Genomic DNA, 27794 nt, shown 5'->3' with positions numbered 1-27794 from the left:
TGAAGTTGAGGATTTTTTCCTATGCTGCATTCTGGTAATTTTTGCAAAGTGCCCATTCAAGTCTTTCACCCATTTGTTTCTATTGGGTTCTCTGCTTTTTGAACAGTTCATTATGGAATTTATTATATATATTCTAGGTATAAGTATATTCTGTGGCTTACCTTTCACTCTTGGGAAGGGGGGTTTAAACTGCTTAAATACAAAAACCTCACAGGTAGCAGGAATACTGTCCTTATGCCTACAATGCAGGACTACCCAGGTTCAATCTCTGGGTTGGGAAGATCCGCTGGAGAAGGAAATGACAACCCACTCCAGTATTTATGCCTGGAGAATTCCATGGACAGAGGAGCCTGGTGGAGCTACAGTCCATGGGGTCACAAAGAGTGAGACATGACTGAGCAACTAACACACAGAACATCCTCCCTGTAATCCAGTTTGGTCTAAGAAAACATCTTAGTCCCCAAATCACCAAATCATAATTTGGGCTGTAATTTGAATCAAATGGATAGAAAATGTGACTGCCTCTTCCATTTTGTAGAAGAAATGAGCTTCCAAAAGGTCCAATTCAAGAAGAGACATCAGCAAAAGGAGAAGTTTTTACTTCAGGAAGCTCTACCCATTGACAGCATCTTTTGTTCTCCTCTGGGCAGGGGGTGGGGTCAGTTTTACTATGGTCATGTAGGTCTGGGACAGGAAAACATTTTCTGCTTCATAGCCCAGGGACGGGGAATCCTCTTCACGTGATTAAAGATAACGTCACCCATAATGAAATAAATCAAAGTCCTGTATCACCTACTAGGATGCAATAAGAAGAACACAACATTGCTTCTGACAGATTTATGTCAAAGATGCTTGACCTGAATGGCAATGTGAGGAAACCTCAGACAAGCACACACTGAAGGACAGCCTGTAAGTCCTTCAGGACTTGGGCTGAGGGCTGGTCATCTTGAAAATGTTCAGGGTCACGAAAGTCAAAGAATCAAGGAACTATTCTAAACTGAAGGAGATGAGAGCCATGATGAGTATGTGCAGAGTATGATGTAAACTGGACCCTTGTGCTAAGGGCATTATCAGGACAGCTAGCAAGAGGTGAATCTAGTCAGAGGATGGGCAGTAGAAATGTATCAGTATCAACTTTCTGATTCCCATGGTTATGTAGGAGAAGATACTTGTTGATAGGAAATGATCTAAAGTGTTTAGGGGGTGATAGGGTAACCTCAGATATGCAGATAACACCACCCTTATGGCAGAAAATGAAGAAGACCTAAAGAGCCTCTTGATGAAAGTGAAAGAGGAGAGTGAAAAAGTTGGCTTAAAGTTCAACATTCAGAAAACTAAGATCACTGCATCTGGTCCCATCACTTAATGACAAATAGATGGGGAAACAGTGGAAAGAGTGGCTGACTTTATTTTTCTGGGCTCCAAAATCACTGCAGATGGTGATTGCAGCCATGAAATTAAAAGATGCTTACTCCTTGGAAGGAAAGTTATGACCAACCTAGACAGCATATTAAAAAGCAGAGACATTACTTTGCCAACAAAGGTCCTTCTAGTTAAGGCTATGGTTTTTCCAGTAGTCATGTATGGATGTGAGAGTTGGACTATAAAGAAAGCTGAGCACTGAAGAATTGATGCTTTTGAACTGTGGTGTTGGAGAAGACTCTTGAGAGTCCCTCGGACTACGAGGAGATCCCTAAAGGAGATCAGTCCTGGCTGTTCATTGGAAGGACTGATGTTGAAGCTGAAACTCCAATACTTTGGCCACCTGATGCAAACAGCTGACTCATTGGAAAAGACCCTAATGCTGGGAAAGATTGAGGGCAGGAGGAGAAGGGGACGACAGAGGATGAAGTGGTTGGATGGCATCACTGACTCAGTGCACATGAGTTTGAGTGGACTCCGGGAGTTGGTGATGGACAGGGCGGCCTGGCATGCTGCAGTTCATGGGGTCGCAGAGTTGGACACGACTGAGCGACTGAACTGAACTGAGGGTAGTGTGTTAGTAATTTGTTTTCAAATTGTTCAACTGTTCTGAAATTTTGCTTTGTGTTTTTTTTCAAAATAAAAAAGAACCAATGTAAACTTCACTTCATTCCAGAGAGAACCACCAGGTGGAGTCCTTAGGTCAGAGAGTTGATTTGACAAGCCCTGTTGTTCAGTTGCTAAGTCCTATCTGACTCTGTGACCCCATGAACAGCAGCACACTTCCCGGTCCTTCGCTATCTCCCGAAGTTTGCTCAAACTCATGTCCATCGAGTCTGTGATGCAATCTAACCATCTTATCCTCTGCCGCCCCCGTCTCCTTTTGCCTTCAGTCTTTCCCAGCATCAGGGTATTTTCCAATGAGTTGGCTCTGCATCTGGTACACAGTATATAGGAGCTTCAACTGTAGCATCAGTCCTTCCAATGAATATTCAGGGTTGATTTCCTTTAGGATTGATTGGTTTGATTTCCTTGATGTCCAAGGAACTCTCAAGTCTTCTCCAGCACCACAGTTCAAAAGCATCAATTCTTCAGTGCTCAGCCTTCTTTATGGTCCACCTTTCACATCCATACATGACTACTAGAAAAACCATAGCTCTGATTATACCGACCTTTGTTGGCAAAGTGGAGTCTGTTAATACAGTCTAGGTTTGTCATAAATTTTCTTCTAAGGAGCAAGCGTCTTTTAATTTCATGGCTGCAGTCACCATCTGCAGTGATTTTGGAGCCCAAGAAAACAAAGTCTCTCACTGTTTCCATTGTTTCCCCATCTATTTGCCATAAAGTGATGGGACCAGATAACATGATCTTCATTTTTTGAATGTTGAGTTTTAAGCCTGCTTTTTCACTCTTCTCTTTCATTTTCCTCAAGAGGCTCTTTAGTTCCTCTTTACTTTCTGCCATGAGGATGGTGTCATCTGCATATCTCAGGTTGTTGCTATTTCTCCTGGCAATCCTGATTCCAGCTTGTGCTTCATCCAGGCTGGCATTTTGCATGCTGTAGTCTGTATATTAGTTAAATAAGCAGGGTGACAATATACAGCCTTGACGTACTCCTTTCCCAATTTGGAATCAGTCTGTTGTTCCATGTCCAGTTCTAACTGTTGCTTCCTGACCTGCATATAGGTTTCTCAAGAGGCAGGCCAGGTGGTCTGGTATTCCCATCTCTTTCAGAATTTTCTACAGTTTATTGTGATCCACACAGTCAAAGGCTTTGGCACACTCTATGAAGCAGATGTTTTTCTGGAACTCCCTTCCTTCCTCTGTGATCCGACAGATGCTAGCAATTTGATTTCTGGTTCCTCTGTCTTTCTAAATACAGCTTGAACATCTAGAAGTTCTCAGTTCACATACTTCTGAAGCCTACCTTGAAGGATTTTGAGCATAACCTTGCTAGCATGTAAAATGAGTACAATTGTGCAGTAGTCTGAATATTCTTTGGAATTGCCTTTCTTTGGCATTGGAATGAAAACTGACCTTTTCTAGCCCTGTGGCCGCTGCTGAGTTTCCCAAATTTGCTGGCATATTGTGTGTAGCATTTTAATAGCATCATCTTTTAGGATTTTAAATAGCTCAGCTGGAATTGCTCAGCTAAACAAGCCTTTCTCCTATTAAACTAAAAACAAAAGGGTTTATTTCTTTACTTTAAAATAGTAAAGTGGCATGGGTTTCCCTTGCTTCAGCACATGAACAGAGACATAAATCCAACTATAGCTGGTTTGATTCATTTTAGGGGTTCGTCTAGGAAGGGCTTCCCAGGTAGCTCAGTGGTAAAGAATCTGGCTGCCAGTGCAGGAGACACAGGAGACACGGGTTTGATCCCTGGGTCGGGAAGATCCCTTGGAGTAGGAAACGGTAATCCGCTCCAGTATTCTTGCCTGGGAAATCCCATGGACAGAAGAGCCTGGTGGGTTACAGTCTATGGGGTTGCAAAGAGTTGGACACAACTGAGTAAGCACACATGCAGAAGGTTGAGAATAGATTTTCTTGATCTCGTTTCTCTTGACTAGGGTTTTTTCAGCCTTGGCACTGTTGACCTCTGGGGACCGGATAATTCTTTGTTGTGAGGACTGTCTTGTGCATTGCACAATGTTTAGCGGCATCCCTGGGGTCCAGTGGCTAAGACTTTGCTTTCCAATGCAAGGGGTGTGGGCTGAGTCCTGGTTGGGGAGCTAGGATCCCACATGGTTCGTAGCCAAAACACCAAAACATAAAGCGGAAGCAGCATCCCTGGCCTCTGCCCACTGGATGCCAATACATCCCTCTAGTCGTGACTCCAGTTGTCTCCAGAGATTGCCAGGTGTCCCCAGGGAGACAGAAATCACCCCCACGGTAGAACCACTGTGCTTGCAACATTCTCTGCTCTGGGCACTCTGGCTGCTGTCTGCTGGACAGAAAGTTCAGGAGATCTCTGACCACACTTAGTGCCCCTGGTACGTCGGGGTAGCTTTTGGTGGTGGGAGCTGTTGTACTACGTGGTGGTGTTGGGTGTTGTTCTGTGCACAGACAAGCCTCTGAGAAGGGTCAGGACCAGCCTGAGGCAACCAGCAGGAAGGACAAAGCCTGGGCTCAAGAAGGAAAGCAGCAGAAAAAGGCTTGGACAGGATGTAAACTCCTCCTTTCCCAGGACTATCAGCCCAGCCAGCTGCCTCTCCGCCTGCTGGGCTGAACCTCATGATGCATGAGAAAGACTTGGCATTGTAATGTATACTCCCCATGCGTGCTATGTGCGTGCCAAGTCACTTCAGTCATGTCTGACACTTTGCGACCGTATGGACTAGCGCTCACCAGGCTTCTCTGTTCGTGGGATTCTCCAGACAAGAATACTGGAGTGGGTTGCCAGTTCCTCCTCCAGGGGATCTTCCTGATTCAGGGATCAAACCATGTCCCTTGCATCTTCTGCATTGGTAGGCAGGTTCTTTATCATTAGCGCCACCTAGGACGGTACTTTCCATAGACCCTGCATGTTCCTATTAAAATATCCTTCCTACTGGAGGAATCAACCTGCCTGACTTCAGGCTCTACTACAAAGCAACAGTCATCAAGACGGTATGGTACTGGCACAAAGACAGAAACATAGATCAATGGAAGAAAATAGAAAGCCCAGAGATAAATCCACACACCTATGGACACCTTATCTTTGACAAAGGAGGCAAGAATATACAATGGAGAAAAGACAATCTCTTTAACAAGTGGTGCTGGGAAAACTGGTCAACCACTTGTAAAAGAATGAAACTGGAACACTTTCTAACACCGCACACAAAAATAAACTCAAAATGGATTAAAGATCTAAATGTAAGACCAGAAACTATAAAACTCCTAGAGGAAAACATAGGCAAAACACTCTGACGTACATCATAGGAGGATCCTCTATGACCCACCTCCCAGAGTAATGGAAATAAAAGAAAAAATAAACAAATGGGACCTAATTAAACTTAAAAGCTTTTGCACAACAAAGGAAACTATAAGCAAGGTGAAAGACAGTCTTCAGAATGGGAGAAAATAATAACAAATGAAGCAACTGACAAAGAATTAATCTCAAAAATACACAAGCAACTCCTGCTGCTCAATTCCAGAAAAATAAGCAACCCAATCAAAAAATGGGCCAAAGAACTAAATAGACATTTCTCCAAAAAAGACATACAAATGGCTAACAAACACATGAAAAGATGCTCAACATCACTCATTATCAGAGAAATGCAAATCAAAACCACAATGAGGTACCATTTCACGCCAGTCAGAATGGCTGCAATCCAAAAGTCTACAAGCAATAAATGCTGGAGTGGGTGTGGAGAAAAGGGAACCCTCTTACACTGTTGGTGGGAATGCAAACTACTACAGCCACCATGGAGAATAGTGTGGAGATTCCTTAAAAAACTGGAAATAGAGAACTGCCATACAACCCAGCAATCCCACTGCTGGGCATGCATACTGAGGAAACCAGAATTGAAAGAGGCACGTGTATCTCTCATCACAGCACTGTTTACAATAGCCAGGACATGGAGGCAACCTAGATGTCCATCAGCAGATGAATGGATAAGAAAGCTGTGGTACATACACACAATGGAATATTACTCAGCTATTAAAAAGAATGCATTTGAATCAGTTCTAATGAGGTGGATGAAACTGGAGCCTATAATAGAGAGAGAAGTAAGTCAGAAAGAAAAACACCAATATAGTATACTAACACAAATGTATGGAATTTAGAAAGATGGTAACGATAACCCTGTATGCGAGACAGCAAAAGAGATACAGATGTAAAGAACAGACTTTTGGACTCTGTGGGAGAAGGTGAGGGTGGAATGATTTGAGGGAATAGCATTGAAACATGTATATTATCATATGTGAAACAGATCACCAGTCCAGGTTCGATGCATGAGACAGGGTGCTCAGGGCTGGTGCACTGGGATGACCCTGAGGGATGGGGTGGGGAGGGAGGCGGGAGGGAGGGTCAGGATGGGGAACACATGTACAGCCACGGCTGATTCATGTGAATGTATGGCAGAAACCACCACAATACTGTAAAGTAATTAGCCTCCAATTAAAATAAATTAAAAACAAATCCTTCCTTTTACTTCACTTTTCCAACACCTCCTCTGTCCATCCTGTGATCTAAACCCTCCCTCACCTACTCCCAGGGCCCTGGGTCTGAGCTTGCAGGGTTAGGGCCCCCTCCAGACATATGATCAATGATCTAAATGTAATGAGTGGCAGTTTCCCAACTTCAAGAGCATCCTATATTGGCCACACCTATAGTATGTTGCCTTCTTTGTTCTTAAGGCTCCGTCCAGCCCCCATTTGTTATCAGTGCATTTCCTATAGGAAGTGCAGTTCTTCCCAGCCCTGTGAAGAGATACGAGGTATGCTGTCATCTGTGGCCTGGGAGGATGGGGACCTGCAACTGGGGACCACCATGGAGCCTTAAATTGGGGGACAAAGTCAGAAAAATGTCACCCACCAGGAATGAAGACAGTTTAAAGTGAAGGCACCATAGCTGCATCCAGCCAGCTGCTGAAGTGACCATCTCCCTGCGAGAGCCAGCCTCCCTCCTAGGCACATGATGGAACAGCCTGGCCCAAGTCAGCCTGAGCCAGGTCCCGTCAACTCTACAAGCTGCCGTCTATGACAGGATGGGTTCAGAGGATGTGCCTCATGCGTCTATAACAGGAAACAAAATCCTCAGATATGTCCTGTCCCAGCAGGGCCCCGACAACCCTCACGTCAGGCCATCTGCACACAGGCATTCTACGTGGTCAGTTTTCAAACCCTTTTAACAAGGGGCTTCTGGGTCCTTAGGATTTGGGGAGCAGCTTCTCAACTCCACACAACAAGTGCCGACCCCAGGACAGGCTGGCCTAGCCACGGCCAGGAGGGTACATGTGCTCCAAGGTTGCCTGGTGGGCTTCTTGTAGGTGGTATCCTTTGAGACTAACAGGACTTGTTTCTGGTTCAGTTGCAACTGAATGTGTTAAACTGTATGCTCTCTGTGGACAAACAGCTCTTGGGACTGTAATGGCACCTCACCCTGGAGGTCCTCAGCAAGCTTCTGATTTTAATTCAATCACAGACAGTCCTGGCTACCGACTCCCAAGCAGACACCTCACTTCGTCCGTCCTTCTGCCTCACACTGACGACTCAGGTCAATTCTGGCTCGTGGTGGAGTGTGGTAGGTTGCATGGCCACTCCCCATGCCACCCCCTCACCGCTTTCCCATTTTCCCAGAGCTGCTGCCACCTCCACCCAGAGAGTCACCACTGGAAAGCCTGTCCTTGTGGGCAGAGCTGGGGGCACCTGGCAAACCCAGATGAGGGGCAGGTGACCCAGGCCCGCAGCAGGCTCAGAACCCCAAGGGGCAGGCCTGGCACCAGTTTTCTCTGGAGCTGTGGGTGGTCCTGCCTGTCACTTCTCTCGTCATGTGCAGCGATAGGAGGTGCCTCAATCCCCCAGAGAGGGTCCAGAGGACATGGGCTCCCAAGGGCCAGCAGCAGCTCTCCTGAAATCTAGAGACAACCCTAGAATCCCAGAACAACGCCCTCATGCACTTGTTTCTTCCTGAGTCAGTTCCTGGTGGTGGATTTCCTTTATCTGCAGCCAAAGGACTCCTGGTAAGGACAACCTCTACCTACAGAGAGGCCAGGGTGAAACCCCCACAGTGTGGAGCCCACGGGCCTGGGGCTTCCGGCCACCATGCAGAAGATGCTGCAACCTAACTAAACGACACTTGTAGATACAGCTGAAGACACCTGCCGTCTGGGCTCCCCAGGGACAGAAAGGAGGCCTCTCTACATCCAGCCCCTCCCTCCTCTGGCTCAAACTGGGTCTGTTTGCCTGATGACACGCTGGAGCTGGGGCTGTGTGATTCTCCCACAGCTTAGCTGTAGCATCATTTGTTAAGGCTCCAAGACCTTGCAATAAAACCACATGTAAAGCCATCTCATACACTGGCCAGTGCCCACATTTAAATGTTGTGCCTTGGAAAGAAACACAGGCTCCTCTGCCATGGAATGTTAACTCTTTTATTAATTTAGGGTTAACACCGTGTCTGCCTTGTGAATTTCTTTTTCGGAGTTGTGGATTCAATCAACAACAGCTGGGCTCCCTCCAGCTGACCGGTGGCTTGTCAAAGGCGTTACAGTCACAGAGGGGAGCAGGACGAAAATGGAGAACGAGCTTGAGAAAATTTAAGGCAAATGTTAATTCCCATATTAAAGGGACTTCATCAAGCAGATCTGTGCATATCAATGAAAATATATGAAATATTTGTCAAAATAATTAACATTGGTAAAAATTAGAACATGTAGCTTATAAAATGCCCACACAGGTTTGGCAGAAGTAAATTCAACTGTGTCGATAGGCTCACAGCAAACACAGACACAGGTGAGCCCACCTTAAGACAAGTGTCCTGAAAAGCAGGGCCCACGGGCTTTCAGAGCAGCTCCACGGAAGGGAAATGACTGACAACCGGCAATTCATGGACAGGCTTACATCTTGGTAGGAAGAACTGCTTGCTTGTTGGGGCTACCTTCCATCAGGTAGAGGTGACCATTTGGGCCATGAGACTCGCAGAGGCGCAGATGGGATGTGGTGACCCGGGGCCCTCGGCCCACTCAGAATTGAGGGCTGTAGATGAAGGAGGGTCTCTCCATCTCGTCCCACTGGGATGTAACTTTAAGCCATGGCTGTGGTTTCAGAAGTCACTGACCATGTAGAAACAGATGCTCCATCCCCAGTGGTCACAGGTTTTACGCTCCCAGATCTGTTCTGTTGAGTCTGACCAAACCACCTCCCAGATGGCGGCTGGCAGAGAAGCAGGTGCGCCCCAGGCCCTTTCTCACGGGGCACAGCCAGGGCTCTTCGGGCGGCATGGAAGCACGGGGAGGAGGGTGCTGCTTAGGGCCACGTTGGCTGGCCTTTCTGCTTTGGTCTTGGAGATTCAGTGAATGCGTGGTCTCAGGAGCTGTGGATCCCCAGAGTTCATGCTGCTCCTACTGTGACTTGGCCAGAACGCAGCAGCCGGCAAGGGGGTGTGAGCGGGCATCACCGCTCCCGGGACACCTCCTCCAGGCACCCCCTGTCCTCGCCTGGCCTGGGTGCCCAGAGTCGCCAGGAAGGACCTTGCTCCTAGGGAGACGAAGCTGTCAGATGGGGGCGCCATCCCTGAAACAGGCTCTGGCCGACAGCCTGGAGAAAGGTGGACGGACAGACAGACGACAGGAGGGGCCCTGCCCTGTGCGGGGGCCGGGTGCCCCTACCCGGCCAGGAGGCACGTGCGGCAGCAGAACTGGATGAAGAGCTTCCGTTCACAGAGCCGGTTGGATTTGACCATCTCGCAGAACGTCTCATCAGCTGGGTTCCCCCAAAGGAGAAAAGGAGGGACAGGTCAGATGTGGGGGCCAGACATGGCTGCTCCCAGCTCCCCACTCCGGAAGGCGGCCGTCTGCCATTACCCCTGTGGTGACAGGTGGCCAGCCCAGTGAGGCCGGGGCTGGAGCTGAGCCTGGAGACGAGGGCGGATGGGGGAGGAGACAGGTTCGGGGGGGTGGGGGTTGGCAGGGTCTGGGGACACCGGGCTGTTCGGGGAGCCCTCCGTGGTCACTGTTCCTCTTTCTGGAAGTGGGAGAAAGCGGGGTCAGACTTGGTGGGGGCAGGGTGGGGGCTGCTCCATGATGCCTGGGATGCCCCAGTGGGGGAGGAGGGATGATGAGAGGAAGGGGTTCATCAGGGCACCGGGAATGGCTGAGGGAACGGAAGAGCCAAGCCCCTAAGGCCAGCCCTTCCCCTGGCAGCTGGCCTCTGGGGACCTGCACTCATGGAGCAGGGACAGCCTCACTTTCTGGGGCTGGGACCTCACCCGAGGAGGTGGCTTCCTGAAGTAAGCACTTCCTGGCCTTAAAGGAACACGATTCTCCAAGGCAAGGAGGCCACCTCATGGTCTGCAGGGCATGCCCAGGCTCTCTCTGGGGGCTTCACACTCTGCCAGGCCCAGGCCACTGCCAGCTCCATGCTCAGGGACCTCGTGGTGCTGGCAGCTCTCCCTCCAGCATACCAGCAGGCTCTCAGTGCCCAGAGACAGCTTCGGGCTGCTCATCCCTATGCTTCCTGAGCCACAGTGGCTCCTTACCACGGCACGTCTGCCCATGGCCTCTACCCTGGTCTCCAGGCCAGAGTTCTGTGTCAACCTTCCTCTTGCCTGGAACCCCCACCCTGGTCTCTGAGTTTCCGCTTTCACAACCTATCCTCACGTCCCAGTCGACCAGATGCCCAGGGCTCTCCCGCAGCACACACACGGATCCTTCCTGCGGAACATGCGGGCCTCTCCTAATGCATGCCACCACACCCAAGCCACCTGGGGCTACTGGAGTGAGTGGGGACCACGTCCCAATCATTCCTGAGTCACTCGTTGGACAGACCCACAGTAGCGGGGTGGCGGCTGGATCCTCTCTGGTCAGTGGGAGGGGCCTGAAGGGAAGGGGCACCCCAGGGACAGCCTGTGGTCCCTGCCCCTCTCTCCCGTTCTCTTTTGCCGGGCAGCCAAGGGGCTTCGGTCCAGCCCATGCCCACTCACCGTTGCTGCACGTGTGGTTGGTGATGCACGAGGTCCCCAGCTGTGTGAAGCCCGCTTTACACCGGCTACAGTTCCTGCTGGAGCCTTCACAGCTCAGGCAGCTCTCGTCACACCTGTGGGGACACGGGTTCCCGATAAGGAGGGCCGCCACCACTCCGGCCCCTCCCAGGGCCCTCCGGCCGGCCTGCCTGCCCTCCTGCAGTGCCCCTGGCAGTAACCCTGCCCCCATGGTGGTCTCTCCTCCTGTCTGACCTCTGTCACCTGTGTGACAAACAGGACCCAGGAGCTGCTGGGGCGCCGCCCATCAGTCTCAGCCTCCTTTGCGGTGAGGTCGGCCTCACCCCTGGGGACAGGGCTGGGGGTGCCCTCTCAGTTCTGTCCCAGAGATGGGACCCAGGACTACTACCATCAGAGCGCCGTGACCTTGGGGGTCAGCACACTCTGGCCTCGGGCTACACCAGCAGCTTTGCTGGGACCTGTCTTGTCCATCTGCATCCAGCTGTGGCTGGGCTGCAGCACTGGGGTTAAGCAGCTGCTCTGGAGACTGGTCGGCCGGCCCAACCTACAGGGCTCACTGTCGGGCCCCTCAAGAGGGCTGGCTGATGCCGACCTGCTCTGGGCCCCGCACAGACCTCGCCTGCCCGCTGCCTCTCCAGTCTAGCTCCATTCCAGGCACCAGGTCTCCCCAGACCCGCTGTGCTGCAGGCCCAGCAGCCCGGTAGCGGGCTCAGATAGGCAGGCAGGGTGGTGGGCAGGAGGCGGCTCAGCTAGGCCTGGGCCTGCCCCATGGGGCAGCTCCTTGCATGGGGCAGTGGCCACTTCCAGTCAGCCCCCCACCCACTACCTCACCACCAAAGATCCCTGTGACTGTGTCCTCCACCTCTGCAGGGTAGCACCCACTGCAGCCCCACCGCCTGCCCTTGACTGCCGGGACCACCACCCACTTGCATCTTTAGGCTGCTCTGGTGACACTCAGATGGCAGAGGCCTGCACGCGTCCTGCCCCAACAGTGAACCCGGAGAGGCCGGGCTGGGGCGGGAGTATGCTGGGAAGGCAGGGAAGGCAAGGCTAGCAACCCCTCAGGCAAGTACCTCCTGCCCCCTGAGTTGCTCTGTCTTCAAAGAGGTTCTTACTCCTCTTCCAGGTCTTCTTCCTAAGTCTCGGGGTGTCCAGACCTCATCTGAAGTGCTCAGTGTGGACAGTTCTCATTCTCAGCCCTGTCCCTCAGCTTCATGGGTTTCCTCAGTGCTCAGGCTCCAGCCCAGCTGGCTGGGCCCTGCCCCTTGAACCTGCCCATCCGTCCTCTCCAGGAATGGGCCTGGCTGGCACTGGACAATGGGTCTTGGAGAGCCAGGTTCCCTGGGAGCTGCTGCTGCCCAAGTGGGAAGAGGCCCTGAAGAACCAGGGGACCAAGGCTGTCCGTCCTCCTGGGGGAGCCACACAGAGGGGTCTTCAGAGCCAGGGACCAAGGCCATGTGGAGGGGTCTTTGGAGCCAGGGGGTCAGGAGGAGGAAATTCTCTGCAATGCCAGCATCCAACACCTCAGTGCCCCATGCAGGCCTCTTCCTGGGATGCACCTCTGAGACCCGCTGTGTCGGCCCCAGTGCTGGACCCCGCTCTAGGCTGAAAGCCTCATCTCCCATGGGGGAGAGCATCCAGGGAGCTCTGGCCTCTGCAGCCCAGGAGGAGCTTTCCTGGGGCTGGGAGACCTCACAGTGTGGGAGCACCCTGCACCCCCAGGGGTCCAGAGTGTCTGACAAATGAGACTGTTATCACTACAGAACGTGTAGTCCCTGGGCTGTTGCCCTAGAAAGAGTTGATGAGTTAAAATCAAGGTTGACTTCAGATGCTGGTGTCAAGGGGCCTGCACGGACTTGGCCAGGCTGGGTGAAGGCAGCTGGACAGAAGGGCTGAAACCCCAACCTTCCTGTGTGGGTCCTACAAATGCAAGGACTGGGTGGTATCTCATTGGCTTACCACAGAGTGGTTGGTGTTCCTGTTTTATGTTTGGTTTCTTGGTTTTTGTTTTAAGAGGATAGGTTACAATCTGGAACAATTCTCAAATATATCCTGGGGGCCTTGAAGATCCCCTGTGGGTCCTTAGCTGTGAGCTGGAAGATGGGGTATGGTCTGTCCACACTGCTCTGATGTGGGCCCCGGGCTCCCTTGTTTCCAGTCTATTTCAGGCTCAACATCAAGGTCTTCAAGGTCACCTGCAGACTCCTCATGGTTGCTCTCAGCCTGGATGAGGCGGGCTGCTCTGCCCTGCTCCTGGGCTTAGGTCACGAAGCCTGGCGTGAGGCAGCCTGCAGCAGGACAGGAGGAGGACACCAAGCAAATGGCCTCTCATCACTGCCCACGACCCATGATGACCAGAGTCCCCAGACGAGGATGAGGCGCTGTGCAGATGCAAAGGAGGAGCGGAAAAGGAGACTGGGAAGGCTTATGGCATCGCTGCAACGGCTGGAAAGGGCTTTAGAATGAGGAGCCTGTCAGGACCTTCTCTTTTTCTCTAAGTTATCTAATTAAGAATCTAAGCAAACCCAACAGGTGGTTTCCACACAGAGTGAGCACACTGGTCTGTGGCAGTAGGTCTAAACAGATACTCAGAAAGTGAACCCCACCCTAGTCCCTGAGACAGAGGCCTCCAGACCTGGTCGCTCCTCCATGGACACTATGCTCAGCCATCTAGGGCTGGGCCGAGAGGACTGCCTGGAGGAGGCACCTACCTGCGGCACACCTTGTGGGGCAGCCCTGGCATGTCCTCTGCGTAGAAGCCCTCACCACAGGCTGGCACGCATCTCCAGTCTTGGAAGTAGAAGCCGGGGGCACAGTGAATGCACTCCTCTCTGCTGGGCCCTGAGGGGTGCAGGCAGAGAGCAGAGGTCAGTGACCACCCACCATCTGCTGGGTGTCACAGATCTGCTGCCTCACCCGAGAGCCAGGTCCTGTTCGGACACCCCAAAGGCTGCCCCTGCAGCAAGACCACCACCCCCCACTGGTGCCCACCACATGTCTATACTGGCCCCCTCGCTCACTCCTAGGAAGTAGGCCTTACACACCAAGCTCAGCGCACTCCCCCGGCCCCAGCCACGTTCACCAGCCTGATTCTAAGGGCCTTCTTTCCCAACAAGCCTGGGCTGGTTTAAGCTAGGGCAGCTGGGTGTAGCCTTGAACTCAAAATGGGGCCTGACCACACAAACTTACTTGTTGGATTTCAGAAATGTAGTTTAAAAAAAAAAAGTAAAATAGCTCACTGGTCTTTAAATATCAATTACATGGAGAAATGGTAACATTTACATACATGTGGTTAAACATGATGTTCTATTGATTTCCACCTGCTTCTCAGGGTAACTTATACCCGCATCCGCAGCCCACGTGGTGTTTCGAGGGGACCGAATGTGGTGTGAGACGACGTGGAGAATGGAAAGAGGAGGTGTGTGGGCCTGGGGCTGACAGAGATGTGGTGTGAAGGATCGGGACAATTTCAACAGAAAAAAAGCCACTCGGTCTCATGGGGCGGGGTGTGGGGACAGAAGAGGCAAAGACTCTGAATGAAGGATCAAGAGTCATGAAGGGAAACCTGCAGCTCAGTCAACAGGGCTCGTCAGCATGGGGCAGGCGCGGCCCAGACTGAAGAGACTGTGCTGTCCGTCTCTGCCCACCTCCTCCCCATTCACACCAATAGCAAGTGAGCGCCAGGCATCCACTCTGTGCCAAATCTCCAAAGCACCTCACGGGATGTTAGAGGTGGCCAGGAGGCCACAGGCTGGCGGCACAGAGGGTCAAGCGTGGGGAGCAGTCGTCTCGGATGTGCCCCTCACTGGACCTCCCCGCACTTTGACTGGGGTCTGGCCTCGGCTGGAGGCCTGGCAGCTTAGGCTGAGGTGTCCAGTCGTCTTCAAGGAGTGACTTGTGGACCTTGTGGACTTGAGGGCCTCACACCTGCGTCAAGGGAGAACCCCTGCAGATGGCTCCATGCTCCAACGGTTGGTCTTGTGTCTCAGAACCACAGCTGCTGGCCTGGATGGGGTTCTGAGGATCTAGGGGGATGGGGGTGAGGCAGAAGTGGGAGCCCGTGCGTGACGGGCCTTCGTGAAGGACAGGTGCCCACTGCCTGGGTCTGCATGGCGTGCTGTCCCCCTGCAGTTGGGGTGTGGTGGGAGAGCCTGGCACATGTGCTTCTGGACTGACGGCTGCTCCTGTGCCCCCTCCTTCCGCCCCCGCTTATCTCCAGGGAGCATGTGCGTGGGCGGCTCCCCGCTGACCCCCACCCCCATCCTACCACCTGGGCCACTCCCCAGCATCTGCAGCAGTCTACTTCTACTTTAATGCTCAAGTCACTAAACACAAAGTGGGTGAGATATGCTCAGCTGTGGCTGGAAGCCAAGAAAGCCCTGGATGGGTGGAGGCCCCGCCAAGGTGTGTGCCTCAGCACGGTTAAGACGGTACCTTCTCCATTCTGGATCTTTTACCATGACAACAAGAGCCGGACACAGAGCCGGGTCTCCTGCACCCACCACGGCCGACGGGCACCCCAGGGATCCCAGCCTCCTGACTCAGAGGCTCTGGGACACGGACTGACCATCCCAGGGTCCCCGCCGCCTGGGGTGGGGACAGATGCCCCCAAGCTCCTGTGTATTTGAACCTCCCCACACGGTGCCCAGGGCCCTCACAGACAGGGCAGCAGGGGCCCCTGATTGAGAGCAGAAGGGGAAGGCCAGGTGGCTTGGGCCTCCAGGGGCTCTGGACAGGGACCCTGACCAGCAGCGAGGGGCCTTCTGAGACTCAGAGCTGGAGGCAGGGTCCCTCTACCCACATCAGCCGAGGTGGGTACACACATCCCAGAGCATAGAGGGCACCTGGGCAGGCAGGCGTGGGTGCAGGGCAGCCCTGGGACAGCTGGGCCCCTGAAGTGACAGGTGGCTGGGCTGGGTGAGAGAACCCACAAGCGACTATAAAGCCATCCACCAGCAGGCAGTGTGGGGGTGCCAAGAAAGGAAATTCCATTGAATGAGCAAAAGTGCTATAAAGACAAACGCCTGGCTGGGTGTTATGGACTCAACAGACTGATATTTGAATAGGTGATGCCGGTGATGTTCCTTTATCAATCTGGGCTAAACAACGAGTCAAAGACATAGAACCAACGTTGACAGGCATCAAGGCAAAAGGCAGGAGGGCTGCCCGACAAGCCCTGGCCTTCTGGGGGGCGGGGGCGCTGTCCCAGAGTGGCCCCAGGGAGGCATGGCTTGCTCCAGAGGCCTTGAGGTTATGGCCTTGGCCATGGCACGTCTACCCTGGGAGGCTACCCCGTCCTGCTGGGACCCACATTACATCCTTAGTGGAGAGCTCATCCTTACACCCTTTCTGCAGCAAAAGCTCCACCCAACGTGGGTTTCCTAGAACAAGGACCCCAGCACTGGGTTGGGAAAGAGGGTCAGAGGAGAAGATTCAACCAGAAATGTATGTGGGCCACAAACTCCGATGTGCGGCGTCGTCTGCTGCACAGAGCTCTGCAGCACGAGCCGACAAAACAATCACTCTCAGATTCTACACAGAATCTGCGGCTGGACAGCAGCTCTGCCATCATCCCATGTGTGTGCAGTACACACACACCCCTTACGGAAGCCTTTCCTCTGTGAGTGAGTGTTGAAGCTAAGACAGGCCCAGGAACTAAGGCTATGTCTTAAGAAGCCTTCTCCTTCCTTCACACTCGGAACTTACCCTGTCTCTCCCCGATGACTCTTGAATCTTTAGGACTTGAACCTCAGGCACTTGCCCTGGCAAGAGCTCGAGAGCAGTGAGCAGCCCGGCCTGGCCTGGACGCAACCCCTGCCTGGCTGGGCTCCTAACGCCAGGATGTGGGCCCTTGTGGTTTTTCTTTTTTTAATTTTTAAAAATTGTGGTCAAATATACACAATGTAAAATTTACCATGTTTACCACTTAATATAGTTCAGTAGCATTAGGGCTTCCCTGCTGGCTCAGATGGTAAAGAGTCCACCTGCCAATGCAGGAGACACAGGAGGCATGGGCTTGATCCCTGGGTTGGGAAGATTCCCTGGAGAAGGGAATGACAACTCACTTTAGTATTCCTGCCTGGAGAACCCCAGGGACAGAGGAGCCTGGTGGGCTACAGGCCATCGGGTCGCAAAGAGTCGGACACGACTGGGTGAGTAGCAACACGATATTATAGTACACCTGTGTCTTTCATATGTTGCCTTAGGCATGCTCAGAAAAACTAGGGTAGAGTACACCATAAAAAATATCTGGTCTGGCCCTGTGGTCAGTGGCACTAAGGAGATTCACACCATCGTGAACCATTAGCACCACCATCCACGCCCCAAACGTTTTCATCTTCCCAAACTGAACCTCTGCCTGTTAATCACTCTCCCTCCTCCCGGACTCAACGCTGCAACATCCACCCACAGAGCCCTAAGTGCCAGGGCTTTCTGGGTTTCAGGTCCTCCGCCCACCCGCTGGCCTAGGGAGCAGGCCTAAACTCACCCACGCAGGTCCGGCAGGTGTGATGGCACTCCCCACATCGGATGAGTTCAGAGTCGAAGTAGGTGCCTGGCTCACAGTCTGGAATGCAGCTGCCCCGGGCAAGGCTGGTGAACAGGGAAAAAGGCAGGTTTTCACATCCTTTCTGAAACTCTGACTGTATTAGGATTTGTCCTCAACGTCTTCCCTGAGGAAATGAGAGGTGCTAGAACACAGGTGTTGGTGTCACTTCAGGTTCTGAGCTCAGGAAAAGTGGCTGGGAGGGATGCTCAGGCCTTCTGGTGGCCTTGTCCCCAAGCGGGGTGCCGTTTCCTGTGTACTTTCTGACACCAGCCACTATGGAATCTGAGGCCCGAGGGGGTGGTGGGGTCACCCTGCTGGCTCCGTCTCCCAGGGCACAGCGTCTGTAATGCGGGAGATGGGCCAGCAGCAACAATCACCTTGACACTCGATCGGTTCCAGCCTTGCCCTTGCCTGAAACCTTTCGTGTTTCACAATGAACTTGAAATAAAATCCGCTCCTGGGATCTGGCAGGCCTGCGAGCTGTGACTCCCAGGCTCAGATGAGAACGGGGGTGACCTGCAACTCTGGGGTTTTGGTTCCCTTGCCTTCCTGGCTCCCTGGACCCTCTTCACTCCAATCCCCTGATCTGGAAGTGATCAGAGGAAGCTCAGGGCTCAGGGAAGCTCAGGGCTCAGGGAAGATTGTTCCTCTCCCCGTTAGTAACTGCGATAAAGATTAAATGGTGAGAGCTGATGGAATAAAATGCTCATTACGCTTCCTTCCCTCACTCCTTGCTGCACAAGAACTCAACCCTGTGGGTGTTTTTCCCTCACAGTGGCATTCGGGTGGTGGAAGGTGGGCGGGGGAAGGTGGGCCACAGGACCAGTAACCTTGTCCCCTGGCCTGGTGAGACATACTGAGAGTCACAGAGCAGCTGGGTCAGCATCTGCATTTTAACAAGACCCCTTGCCCTGCCCTGCCCCCTCGCAGCAGGGCAAGGCGGGAGGCGCTACCCTCAAGGACCACCTCTTGTCTCTTCCTTTCTTCAAGTGCAGACCCCAGTCTGAGACTGGACTTGGGGAGGGCCTGCAGCACAATTCCTAACAGAATGACTTCTAAGCTTCTAGACGGTGACTTCAAGGAACAAGTGGTGTGTAATTTGATGGCATGAAATGGGCTAAACCAACATTTCAAAATATTCCCGTAAAAACCTTTAATCCAGTAAGATGTTTTACAGGAAACAGTAAGATGTTTACAGGAGAGCTCCCTGGGAGGAAACACGAGGGCTGGGAGACAGAGAAGGCCGGGCGATGGGGCAGAGGGAGGAACCCCGTGTCCAGACCAGGAGGGAGACAGGTGGGTGGGATTCGGGGCCTGAGAAAGGAGCTGGACTTCCACCCTCCAGCTTCCAGCCCCACTTTCTATCAGCAGATCAGCTTTGACTGATTCCCCAAATGCTGCCTCAGACTAGAGACCTTCCTCATCCTCCAACTTTCTATCCTAAACAAGCTCTAAGTGCAGATCTGATTTTGACTTGGAATCTTTATCCTGAAAGGGCTTTGAGCCTCTGAAATTTTAGCTTTTAGGAAAAAGTGTAAATTGACAACAGACACTAAAACCAGCGTACACCGCGGCCACACCCAACAGGAGGGTCTTACCTGAATCCTTCTTTACAGACAGTACACTTCTCTGGCTCATCAGTGCACTTTTTACAGCTTGGGTGGCATTTAAGGCAGTTTTTCTGACCTGGAGAAAAGTGAGAGGAGGAAAAGAGAAGGGTGAGAAGAGTGGATGTAGGTCAAGCTCGGGCCAACAGGACTGAAGAGTTTCAAGAGGGGCTGACTGATGGAACAGCAGTCATGGGCAACATGTCGACAGAACCGCCACAGCCATATGGGGACCACGTGCCTGGGGGTTGGGTCACAGGCCTTGCACCCCTTTTCTGGAGTAAACTCAAGTCCTCAGGTCACCTTAAGGTCTGGAGGGGGTCCTTAGCTCTCTCCTCAGGGACTGGAGGCAGCTGAGCAATTTCCTGAGTGAGATGGGTGGGGCCACAGGAGCCCCTGAGCCCCCCAACCCAACACAGGGTCTTCACAGCGGTCAGACACAAAGCTCAACATCTGCCACACCTTGAAGGGGAAGCCCTGGGTCTTGGCGATCATCCAGGTCACTCATCCTGGCATCTTGGCCACTACACCTTGGGGCGTCCTCCCCAGGGCCCGCAGGCAGCATCATATATGCTGCAGGGGCTCAGAGAGCACATCTTGGGGGACAAGGCATCGGGGTGGGATGGGGAGTGTGGATGGAGGCGTATCCAACCTGGCCCCTGGACAGGAGTCTGCAAAGGCTGTGAAGCCTGTCTTGCCTGACTCTGAGGCCCCTCTAAAGAGGGTGGTCGTTCCACAGCTGTAAACATCCTTAAAGACTGCCTGGCTCCTCCCCACAGCAGTGACAGCAGGGCATGATGGGGCCTCCTACAGGCCCAGGCCAGACACGAGCTCCAGTAAGGCCTGTCATCCGCACCACAGCCAACACACCATCTGAGAACTGTCTCCATTGATTTAACCCAGACTCTCTCTGCACTCTCCTCCAGGATGTGGGGGGTAGAAGGTGAGCCGTTGGCCCTGGGGCCGTCCACCCTGCTCCCCGAGACAGGCAGGGTGGCAGGATGCTAGTGTTGCTCTGAGCTCACTCACTGCTGGATCTTCGAAGCTGGGCCCTCTTGCCTTGCTCAGCTTCCTCTCCTCAGCAGGGTCGCCTAGCTGGGAGCCTGGTTACTGGGAGGCGCATGGCCCAACCCTGCCCCCCTGCCCCCCTACCCCATGCCATCTTCCTAAGCCTAGTCTCACCCAACAGCAGGCTCTGCTCACTCACGGAGGCCCAAAACCTCCCTGTCTGCAACCACAACTTCAGCACAGCAGCTAAACCACCAAAGCCACGAGCCGCTGACAGGGGTGGGGATGGTGGTGGGGGTGATGGTGGGGTCTGTGCTCCCCACCCCCCCAGCCCCCACGCTCACACCCACTGCTCCAGGACAAGCGGCGGGGTCCTCAGAGGCCTTTCCATCTGGGTGTCTGAAATCAGTGAGCCTAAAGGCCCCTGACTCAAGTCACCTCTTGTTCAGCCTCCACAGTGGACACTGACCCGCACACGCATGACAGCCCCGGCTCCAGGGGCTCCATCTCTGTGTCACATTGAACCATCTTGGCCAGGCCCCATGTGAACCGCTGTCCACTACCAGGGTCCAAGGGCTGTGACTTCCCCCTTCCTCCCCACTCCTTCCCATGAAGGGTCCTTGCACACAAGAAGCAGAGGGCCAGGGCAATTCTCCGAGGAGAGGGGAGTGGACCTGAGGGGACAGTTCTCCCAGAAGAGGAGAGCCAGCCCCAAGGGGACAGTTCTCTCAGGAGAGGGGAGCCAGCCCCAAGTGGATAGCTCTTCCAGGAGGGGACCCTAGCCCCAACTGGGCAGTTCTCACGGGAGAGGGGACCTCAGAGGACAGTCTTCTCAGGACAGGGAACCCCAGCCCCGAGGGGACAGCTTTCCCAGGAGGGGACCCCAGCCCCGAGTGGACAGTTCTCTCAGGAGAGAGGACCCTGCCCCGAAGGGACTGACTCCTATCCCAGGCCCAGGAACAGACACGCACTTACTTTCGTCAGCATAAAATCCGGCGGGACAGAGTGTCACACAGGAGTTCACCTCCTGATGGTGGTAGAAGCCACGGCGGCAGGTCAGGCACTGTGTGGAGCCCCGGCCAGAGCAGGTCTCACACCCCTTGTGGCACCTGCGGCAGCGGCGGGCTGTGGCATCCCCAAAGTAGCCCAGAGGGCACGCACTCACGCACTTCCTATGGGGGCAGACACGGAGAAGACCGTACTGCTGGGCCCAGTCCCCACCTGCACAGGGGCACAGGGAGGGGTGGGCCAGGGCGGGCAGGGGGACCCCTCAGCTGCCCCTGGAGGTTCCTAATGCAGTTGAGTGGGGAAGGCTTGCATGGGAAGCCCAGAGCCCTTCCCTCTCAAAGCTTCCCCAAGGGGTGGGGGCACTTGAAGGGCACGTGGCTTCCTTGGGCAGAACTCCCAGCACCAGCAGAAGCCCCCTAATAGGCAGCAAGTGGATCTCCAAGGTCACCATGAGGGCCCAGCAGCTCCCCTGCCAGAGCCCTGGCTGCTGAGTGCACCCCAGGGGGCTGCACCCCTGCCTGGGCACGCAGGGATGGGGAATCCTCATTCTTGGCAGACTTTGCTGGTGTTTACAGCAGTACTGGCCCCAGAGATGATGTTTGTCTGCAGTTTCCAAGCGACTGCCATGCTCAGTACGACCCACTTTTGTTTAACACAATGGAGAGAAAAAGCTTACGAACATAGCACAATGCCACCCGTGGCCTCTGAGTTCTGTCTCAGTCACGAGCTATTCACATGATGAGAACAGAAGGCTGCGAAGCATAAAATTTTCAAGCAGTGACCCTCCAGGTGACCTCCTTTCAGGGTATGTGGCTGTGACCCTCAAAGTGACTTCCCTCCAGGGTGTATGGCTGTGACCCTATATGTGACCTTTCCCTTCCAGGTGCTGTCGCTAATCCCTATGTAGGAGCCGGGACACACAACTGCAGCCCAGCCCTTTACCTGCTGGTCTTGACACTCCCCAGGCTGAAGTGGACGCAGTTCAAGCACTGGTCTGCACCGGGGCCATCACAGCCTTTGTCCCCACACTCCGGATGGCACACACCTTAAAGAAACAACCGTTTCCTTTCACCCACAGAGATGTTGTCTCAGTCATGTCGAGCCCCCAAGAAACCGGCGTCTGGGTCCTACAGGCCCCTGCTGGGCCAACACACCCATCCTGTAGGGACCCGCCTGGGCTGAGAACAGAGGGTTTGATGACCTGAGATAGGGGCTGCCTGAGGACTAGCAGGAGAGTGGTGGGCAGGGATCCAGGACTGTGACATTCTAGCATCCTTCCTGCAGCAATGTCACAATGCAGGGCTGGCCACCACCCCAATCTCCACCGTGAAGGGCAGTGCAGAGTCACATGGAGACCAGTCACCATCCCCATCTCCACCATGAAGGGCAGTGCAGTCACAAGGGGACTGAGCATCAACCCCATCTCCACCATGAAGGGCAGTGCAGAGTCACGTGGGACAGCTGTGACCAGGCAGCCACTTTCTGATGAGGAATGAAGGAGAGAAGCGGGGTGCACCATGCCACCACCCTTACGCAGTGATGGAGCTGGGCAGGTCTCCATGGACCTAGTGGGTCTGGGCTGAGCCCTGCTTGGCTCCCCCATCTTGACCTCAGAGGTGCCCCCCACTGCTTTCTCTCCATCCCCAGTTCTAACTCTGGGAGCTTGTGTGTTGCTGGAACTGGGGGAACCCTGCAGAGCCCGTCCCAGTCTCCCTTCCACCTGTGCTTCAGGGAAGAGACCAGCTCTTCGGTTCTGGCCCTTGGGCTGGGGGGCCCTCCACAGGGGTCCTCCTCACCTGGGCACTGGGCTGAGCTATGGTGGAACCCCCCTCCCATCCCCTCCCCACCTCCCCCAGTGTCTCCACTGGGAAGTGGCTCCAGAAAGCCTCCCCATGTGGGTAGGGGCCTGGTGGGGCATTTGAAGGCTTTTGAGTCCCTGGAAGAGAAAACAACCACCTTCTACAAGGTTTCAGTTGTCGGAGAGGGTGGGGAGTAAGTTCAGAGTCAAAGAGGAGGTGACTAGCCGGTCACAAGCATTTCACAGCCAGAAGGGAAAGACACAGGGCTTACTCTGTGTAGCCACAACGGGTCTTTGCTAAGGGCACAATGTCCCCTTCATCCCTCTTTAAAGGGCCTCCAGACCTTCCTAGTGTTAGACTCGCTGTATTTGGCTTTCCTCCCCCAAGGTTTATCGTTGTCAGCATTTCCAAAGTTTTCACTGTGGGTCCCACTGGGAACCCCTTTCAAAGCTATGCTCATCCCTGGGGATGAGCTAGACGGCTCCTCAGGGTCTGGGGGCATGAGGCTCCCCTATCCCTCCCTCAGCTACAGGAAGCTGTTGGATTTGGGCATCAATTTGCATTTGAGCTGACTCTTGTCTGCTCATCCTTTTGTGGCATCCAGTCCTCCCCGAAGAGGCCTGACAACCTGTGGCCTGCGGTCACCTCCCCTCAAGGCAGGTGAATCTCCTGTGAGAAGTTGAGAATAACTTTCTTAACCCTAAGGAGAAGTGTAGGAATGGGAGGAGATAGCCCACACTCCCCACTCTTCCCCAGCCTGGCAGATGGAGCTCCACAGGGCAGGTCCTGGTCTAGTAACCATGTTGTATGCCAACTTTCTGGCACCTGAAAGGCGTTAGGACGGCTCAGAGCAGGTGCTCAGTAAATACTTGCTGAATGGCTGAGGGTGAGAAGGGATGAAAGAGCAAGGCACTGGGATACTGGGGCAGCCCAGTGCCCTCCTGTCCACACACAGAATGTCCTCAGATGTCCCAAGATGTGGAAGGCTTGCAGGAGGCCTGGTGCACTCAGTCCCCTCTCCCTGGGGCCTCTCTGCAGGTGAGAGATTAGTCAGGGACCCAGTGGGGAGCCCCATGCTAGGTGGGGGTTGCAGAACCCTGATAGGGTGCCCAGGGATGGCAAGTCCAACCCTGCACAGGGGCAGGGGGTGGATAGCCTTGTGCCAGGGAGCACGGTGAGATCCTCCCAAGCAGGATCCTCCGGTCTGCATCTGTGAGCCCTCTCCCTGTGCCAATCTCTTCCTGGATCACCCTGAATAGCCCAACAGGAGGGTCATTCCTGCCAGGAATCATTCCTGAACCCTGTCTGCCAGCTGGGCTGCCTGGTCCCACCCGCACTGCTCCTCAGAAGCACCTGGGTTCCCTTGGGCTCAGCTATACCCATCTTCTGGGTGGGTGCGTCTATGCCCCCTTTCCCTCTTCTATCCAGGAGCCTGAATGTTCCTCAGAGACCCCTCGCTTTCTGTCTCACCTCCCAGGGCCTCAGCCACAGGGCAGCATGACACTCTCCCCCTAGCTTTGCAGCCAGCAGGATGGTGGCCAACCCTTGAGAAAATGGAGCATTTCCTGTGCTATTAGTAAACAAGGAGGTCACAGGCATCAGTGACTCCAGCCCTCCAGGGCAGCCAGGAAGGAGGAGAAGCTGGGCCATCTGGCAGCCATGGGGCTGCAGCCACTCCCTACAGGGAGCCCTGAGGAACTCATGATGTGACTGCACAGGACAGAGACCCCAGACAGCTGAGGTGCACATGGAAGGAGAGATTTCAGCGAGGCAGACTCCTGTATCGTCCCATGCACAAAAGGCAGATGCAAGAGTCTGGGCTCACCTGATGGTTCACACAGTAAAGAATCTGCCTGCAGCGCAGGAGACACAGGGGACCTGGATTCAATCCCTGGGTCAGGAAGATCCCCTGGAGAAGAGAATGGCAACCTTCTCCAGTATTCTTGCCTAGAGAATCCCAGGGACAGAGGAGCCTGGCGGGCTACAGTCCATAGAGTTGCGAAGAGTCGGACATGACTGAGCAACTAACGCTTTCACATTCATTTTCATTCATACACAGAAAAATGCTAACTTCCTTGACTTGGGATATCTGGTTTTCTTTAATTCACAAAAATATTTTTGATGTTCAGACTGCCTGCCCTTAGTTGCAAACTTCTGTATAACCTGGCTCCTACCCCTCTCACCTCCTCAGAGCAGTTATCTCAGGGTCACTTGAGATGCTGCCTCCCAGGCTTAAGTCCTAAAAGCTTCCCTCAAATAAAACATAACTTCTCGGTTGAGACTATTTTTTAAGTTGACACCCCTCTGCAGGTGCTGGGCTGACACTGGGTTATTTAAAAACTCTTTCTTGACTCCTGTGTGGGGTGAGTCCAGGATAAAAACATACGTGAGCAAACATTAGAAAGCAGCTGGGGGTTCTCAATGGCTCTGTCCTTATGGGCTTAGGCCTGAAGGACCAGGTATATTCAGTGAGTCTCACAGTCCTTGCCATTCTCACCACCCAGAAGCCTAGCCTCTATGTCACCATGAGGCTTGAGGTGGGCACCAGGGGATCCATCTGCAGAGACCCTTACTACCCACGGGCAGCTGACCTCCTCTCTGGCCCCCTACTTACCTCCTCCCCTTTATTTACTTCTTGGCTCCCGGAGGGCTGGCCCGGCACCTGTCCACCCCTCATCACAGCACTGCCCGGTGCCCCCACTGCCAGAGCCAGGAATGAACAGGGCCCAGTGCCCCCCAGGCACCATCAGCATGACCAGCTTGGCATCCAAGAAGGCTCCCCAGTTCTCGGCCACCTCTCAAGCTCAGCCCTCAGCTGTGTGAGAAACTCCACAGTCCACAGTCACAGCTGCACCTCATAGTCTCCCCCACTCGGTCCCTCTCCTTCTCCCTCAGCTTCTGTACCCGGGCTTGTCTGTCTGTGACAGAGGGGATCCCCAGGCACCCAGGAGATGGCCCCTCTCCCCCAAGTCCTCACCTCTCCTTCCATGCCCCTCCTGCCCTGGCCCCTTTCCTGTTCTTCTGCTGTTACTGGTATGCCCACCCTACTTGCCCAAGACCCCAGGGAACCTCCTTGAGGGTCAGGAACACCCCTCAGTCCCAAAGAAACCCCTCTAATCCCTGTGGTCGGGCTCTGAGTGGCCTGGGCTGCATAAGTGTTAGAGTGACATTCCAGGACAGTGTGAGGTTAGAGCCATAGCAGATTTTAGCGGGGAGGGAATCCGTCCTTTATTAATAATTACTGAATCTTGCCACTGTTTATAAATCACAGGGGGAAACAGAGCAGATTAGTCCATACATAATTCAATGCTTCATTTTAAAGGCATGGTAGGAGAAATTTAAAATTGAATCACCCATAATTTATGCCTGATCTGTATTGATGGAATTCTCCATTTTGTTATTTTTTTTTTTCCAGAAGCTATTAGATAACTCAAAGCAACAATAGTCTTAGATCTCACTCATCATTTATCAAGCAGCTGAAATATTTAGCCAAGGAAAATATGCCCAACCAGAAAGATTCCACATTTCACAATCACTGGGGTGGTTCTGAGGCAAAGGAAAGCTTTCAGCCAGGTATGCCCACGAGATCATGCCCGGCCCAGTGCTGGGAGCATCCACGGCTGCCTAGGCTGCCAGGTCCTTGGCATGGAGCATTGCAGGCTGAGCCAGGGCTACCCGTGGGGGTGCTGCAGGAAGACCACTGGCAAGGAGGCACCCCTACTGCTTGCGAGTGTTCCTCCGACATCAGGCCTTGACCCTGTCACGCGTCCTCCTCCAGTCCCCCCACCCTATCCCCTGGTCCTCTGTGGTCTCCACGCCAGCCACTCCTCCTGGCCATGCCCACACGTCCCGGCTCCCGTCAGTGCCCTGGGCCTTCCCACATCCTGGCCATGAGGACAGAGAGCAGACAGATGAGGGAGAGGGTCTGGAGGCTGAGCCGGGAGCCAGGGGTCCCCTGAAGGAAAGGGGGTGCCCCAGAGGAGTGCCACTAGCCGGGGGCAGGTCCATGTTCTGTTGGGGCACAGGGGACCTGTATCACCATCCTAGGAAGGTTGTAGAATACTTACTGGTGTGCAGCATACTTACTGGTCTGTAAAAGACTAGGAGAGCCGGGGGAGGAAGGAGCTGCGAGTGCAAATGACCACCATTACTACGACTCCCGAGCAAGAGGAGACCGGCAGCCCTAACCCGCCTGATACCGGGGAGCGGACAAGCAGGCGTGTCCTCCGGCTGCAGGCTCAGTACCTGTGTAGTCCTCTTCGTCCTCCGGAACCTCGGCCTGGGATGGTGACACGGCAGTCCTTGGGGGCTCCAGCTCCAAGGCAGAGAGCTCCAGCATCCGAGAGCGGGACTGGTGGGTGCTGAAGGCTGTGTAGGGGTGCTCAGCGGTGCCGTACAGGATGAGGGTCCACTCCCTCAGCTTCCCTGGAAGGCACAGGATTCAGATTCACCCAGAGTCCAGAAAGCCCTCAGGAGGCCCAGGACGTGCTCCAGCCAGGGATCTCCGCCCCTCAGAAGTGCCTGGCGCTGCCGGCTCAGGTCGCCAGCCCTCCTCTGACGGCAGGGCTCCCAGCCCAGTGCCATTCCCCCCTTGTTACCCCCTGCCCAGCCACCTCTCCCTCCTTGGGTGGTGGTGCAGCCCCTCCCCCACAAATGACTGCCACCCCCACAACAAGTAGCTCCCTCCCTGTCTGGGAAAATCCAGGGGATGGATCTGGGTTAGGCGGGCCCTCAGCCTCATCCCATGTGTTCCAACGTGC

General features: G+C 53.9%; 1 protein-coding gene across 2 annotated transcripts in view; it reads right to left on the bottom strand.

Annotated features, from left to right (window-relative positions):
- Window positions 1-8484: 8484 nt before the first annotated feature.
- The window catches only part of PCSK6 (proprotein convertase subtilisin/kexin type 6), a 171061-nt gene continuing 151751 nt past the window's right edge, over window positions 8485-27794 (bottom strand). Inside the window, exons 14-22 of one of the 2 annotated variants that reach the window (XM_069560066.1) lie at window positions 27280-27459; window positions 27121-27159; window positions 22178-22280; window positions 21203-21399; window positions 19211-19298; window positions 17553-17656; window positions 13777-13906; window positions 11048-11160; window positions 8485-9828 (exon numbers count right to left, since the gene is read on the bottom strand). In XM_069560066.1, coding sequence (XP_069416167.1) covers window positions 9731-9828; window positions 11048-11160; window positions 13777-13906; window positions 17553-17656; window positions 19211-19298; window positions 21203-21399; window positions 22178-22280; window positions 27121-27159; window positions 27280-27459 — 1052 coding nt within the window. In that variant the 3' untranslated portion in view covers window positions 8485-9730. The remainder of the gene's footprint in view (window positions 9829-11047; window positions 11161-13776; window positions 13907-17552; window positions 17657-19210; window positions 19299-21202; window positions 21400-22177; window positions 22281-27120; window positions 27160-27279; window positions 27460-27794) is intronic. The other variant, XM_069560067.1, reaches the window with a different exon arrangement.

This window comes from Ovis canadensis, chromosome 18, assembly GCF_042477335.2.
Source record: "Ovis canadensis isolate MfBH-ARS-UI-01 breed Bighorn chromosome 18, ARS-UI_OviCan_v2, whole genome shotgun sequence".
Classification (NCBI taxonomy): Eukaryota; Metazoa; Chordata; class Mammalia; order Artiodactyla; family Bovidae; genus Ovis; species Ovis canadensis.
The sequence above is the reverse complement of the archived record's forward strand: the minus strand, read 5'-3'. Positions and strand labels throughout refer to the sequence as shown.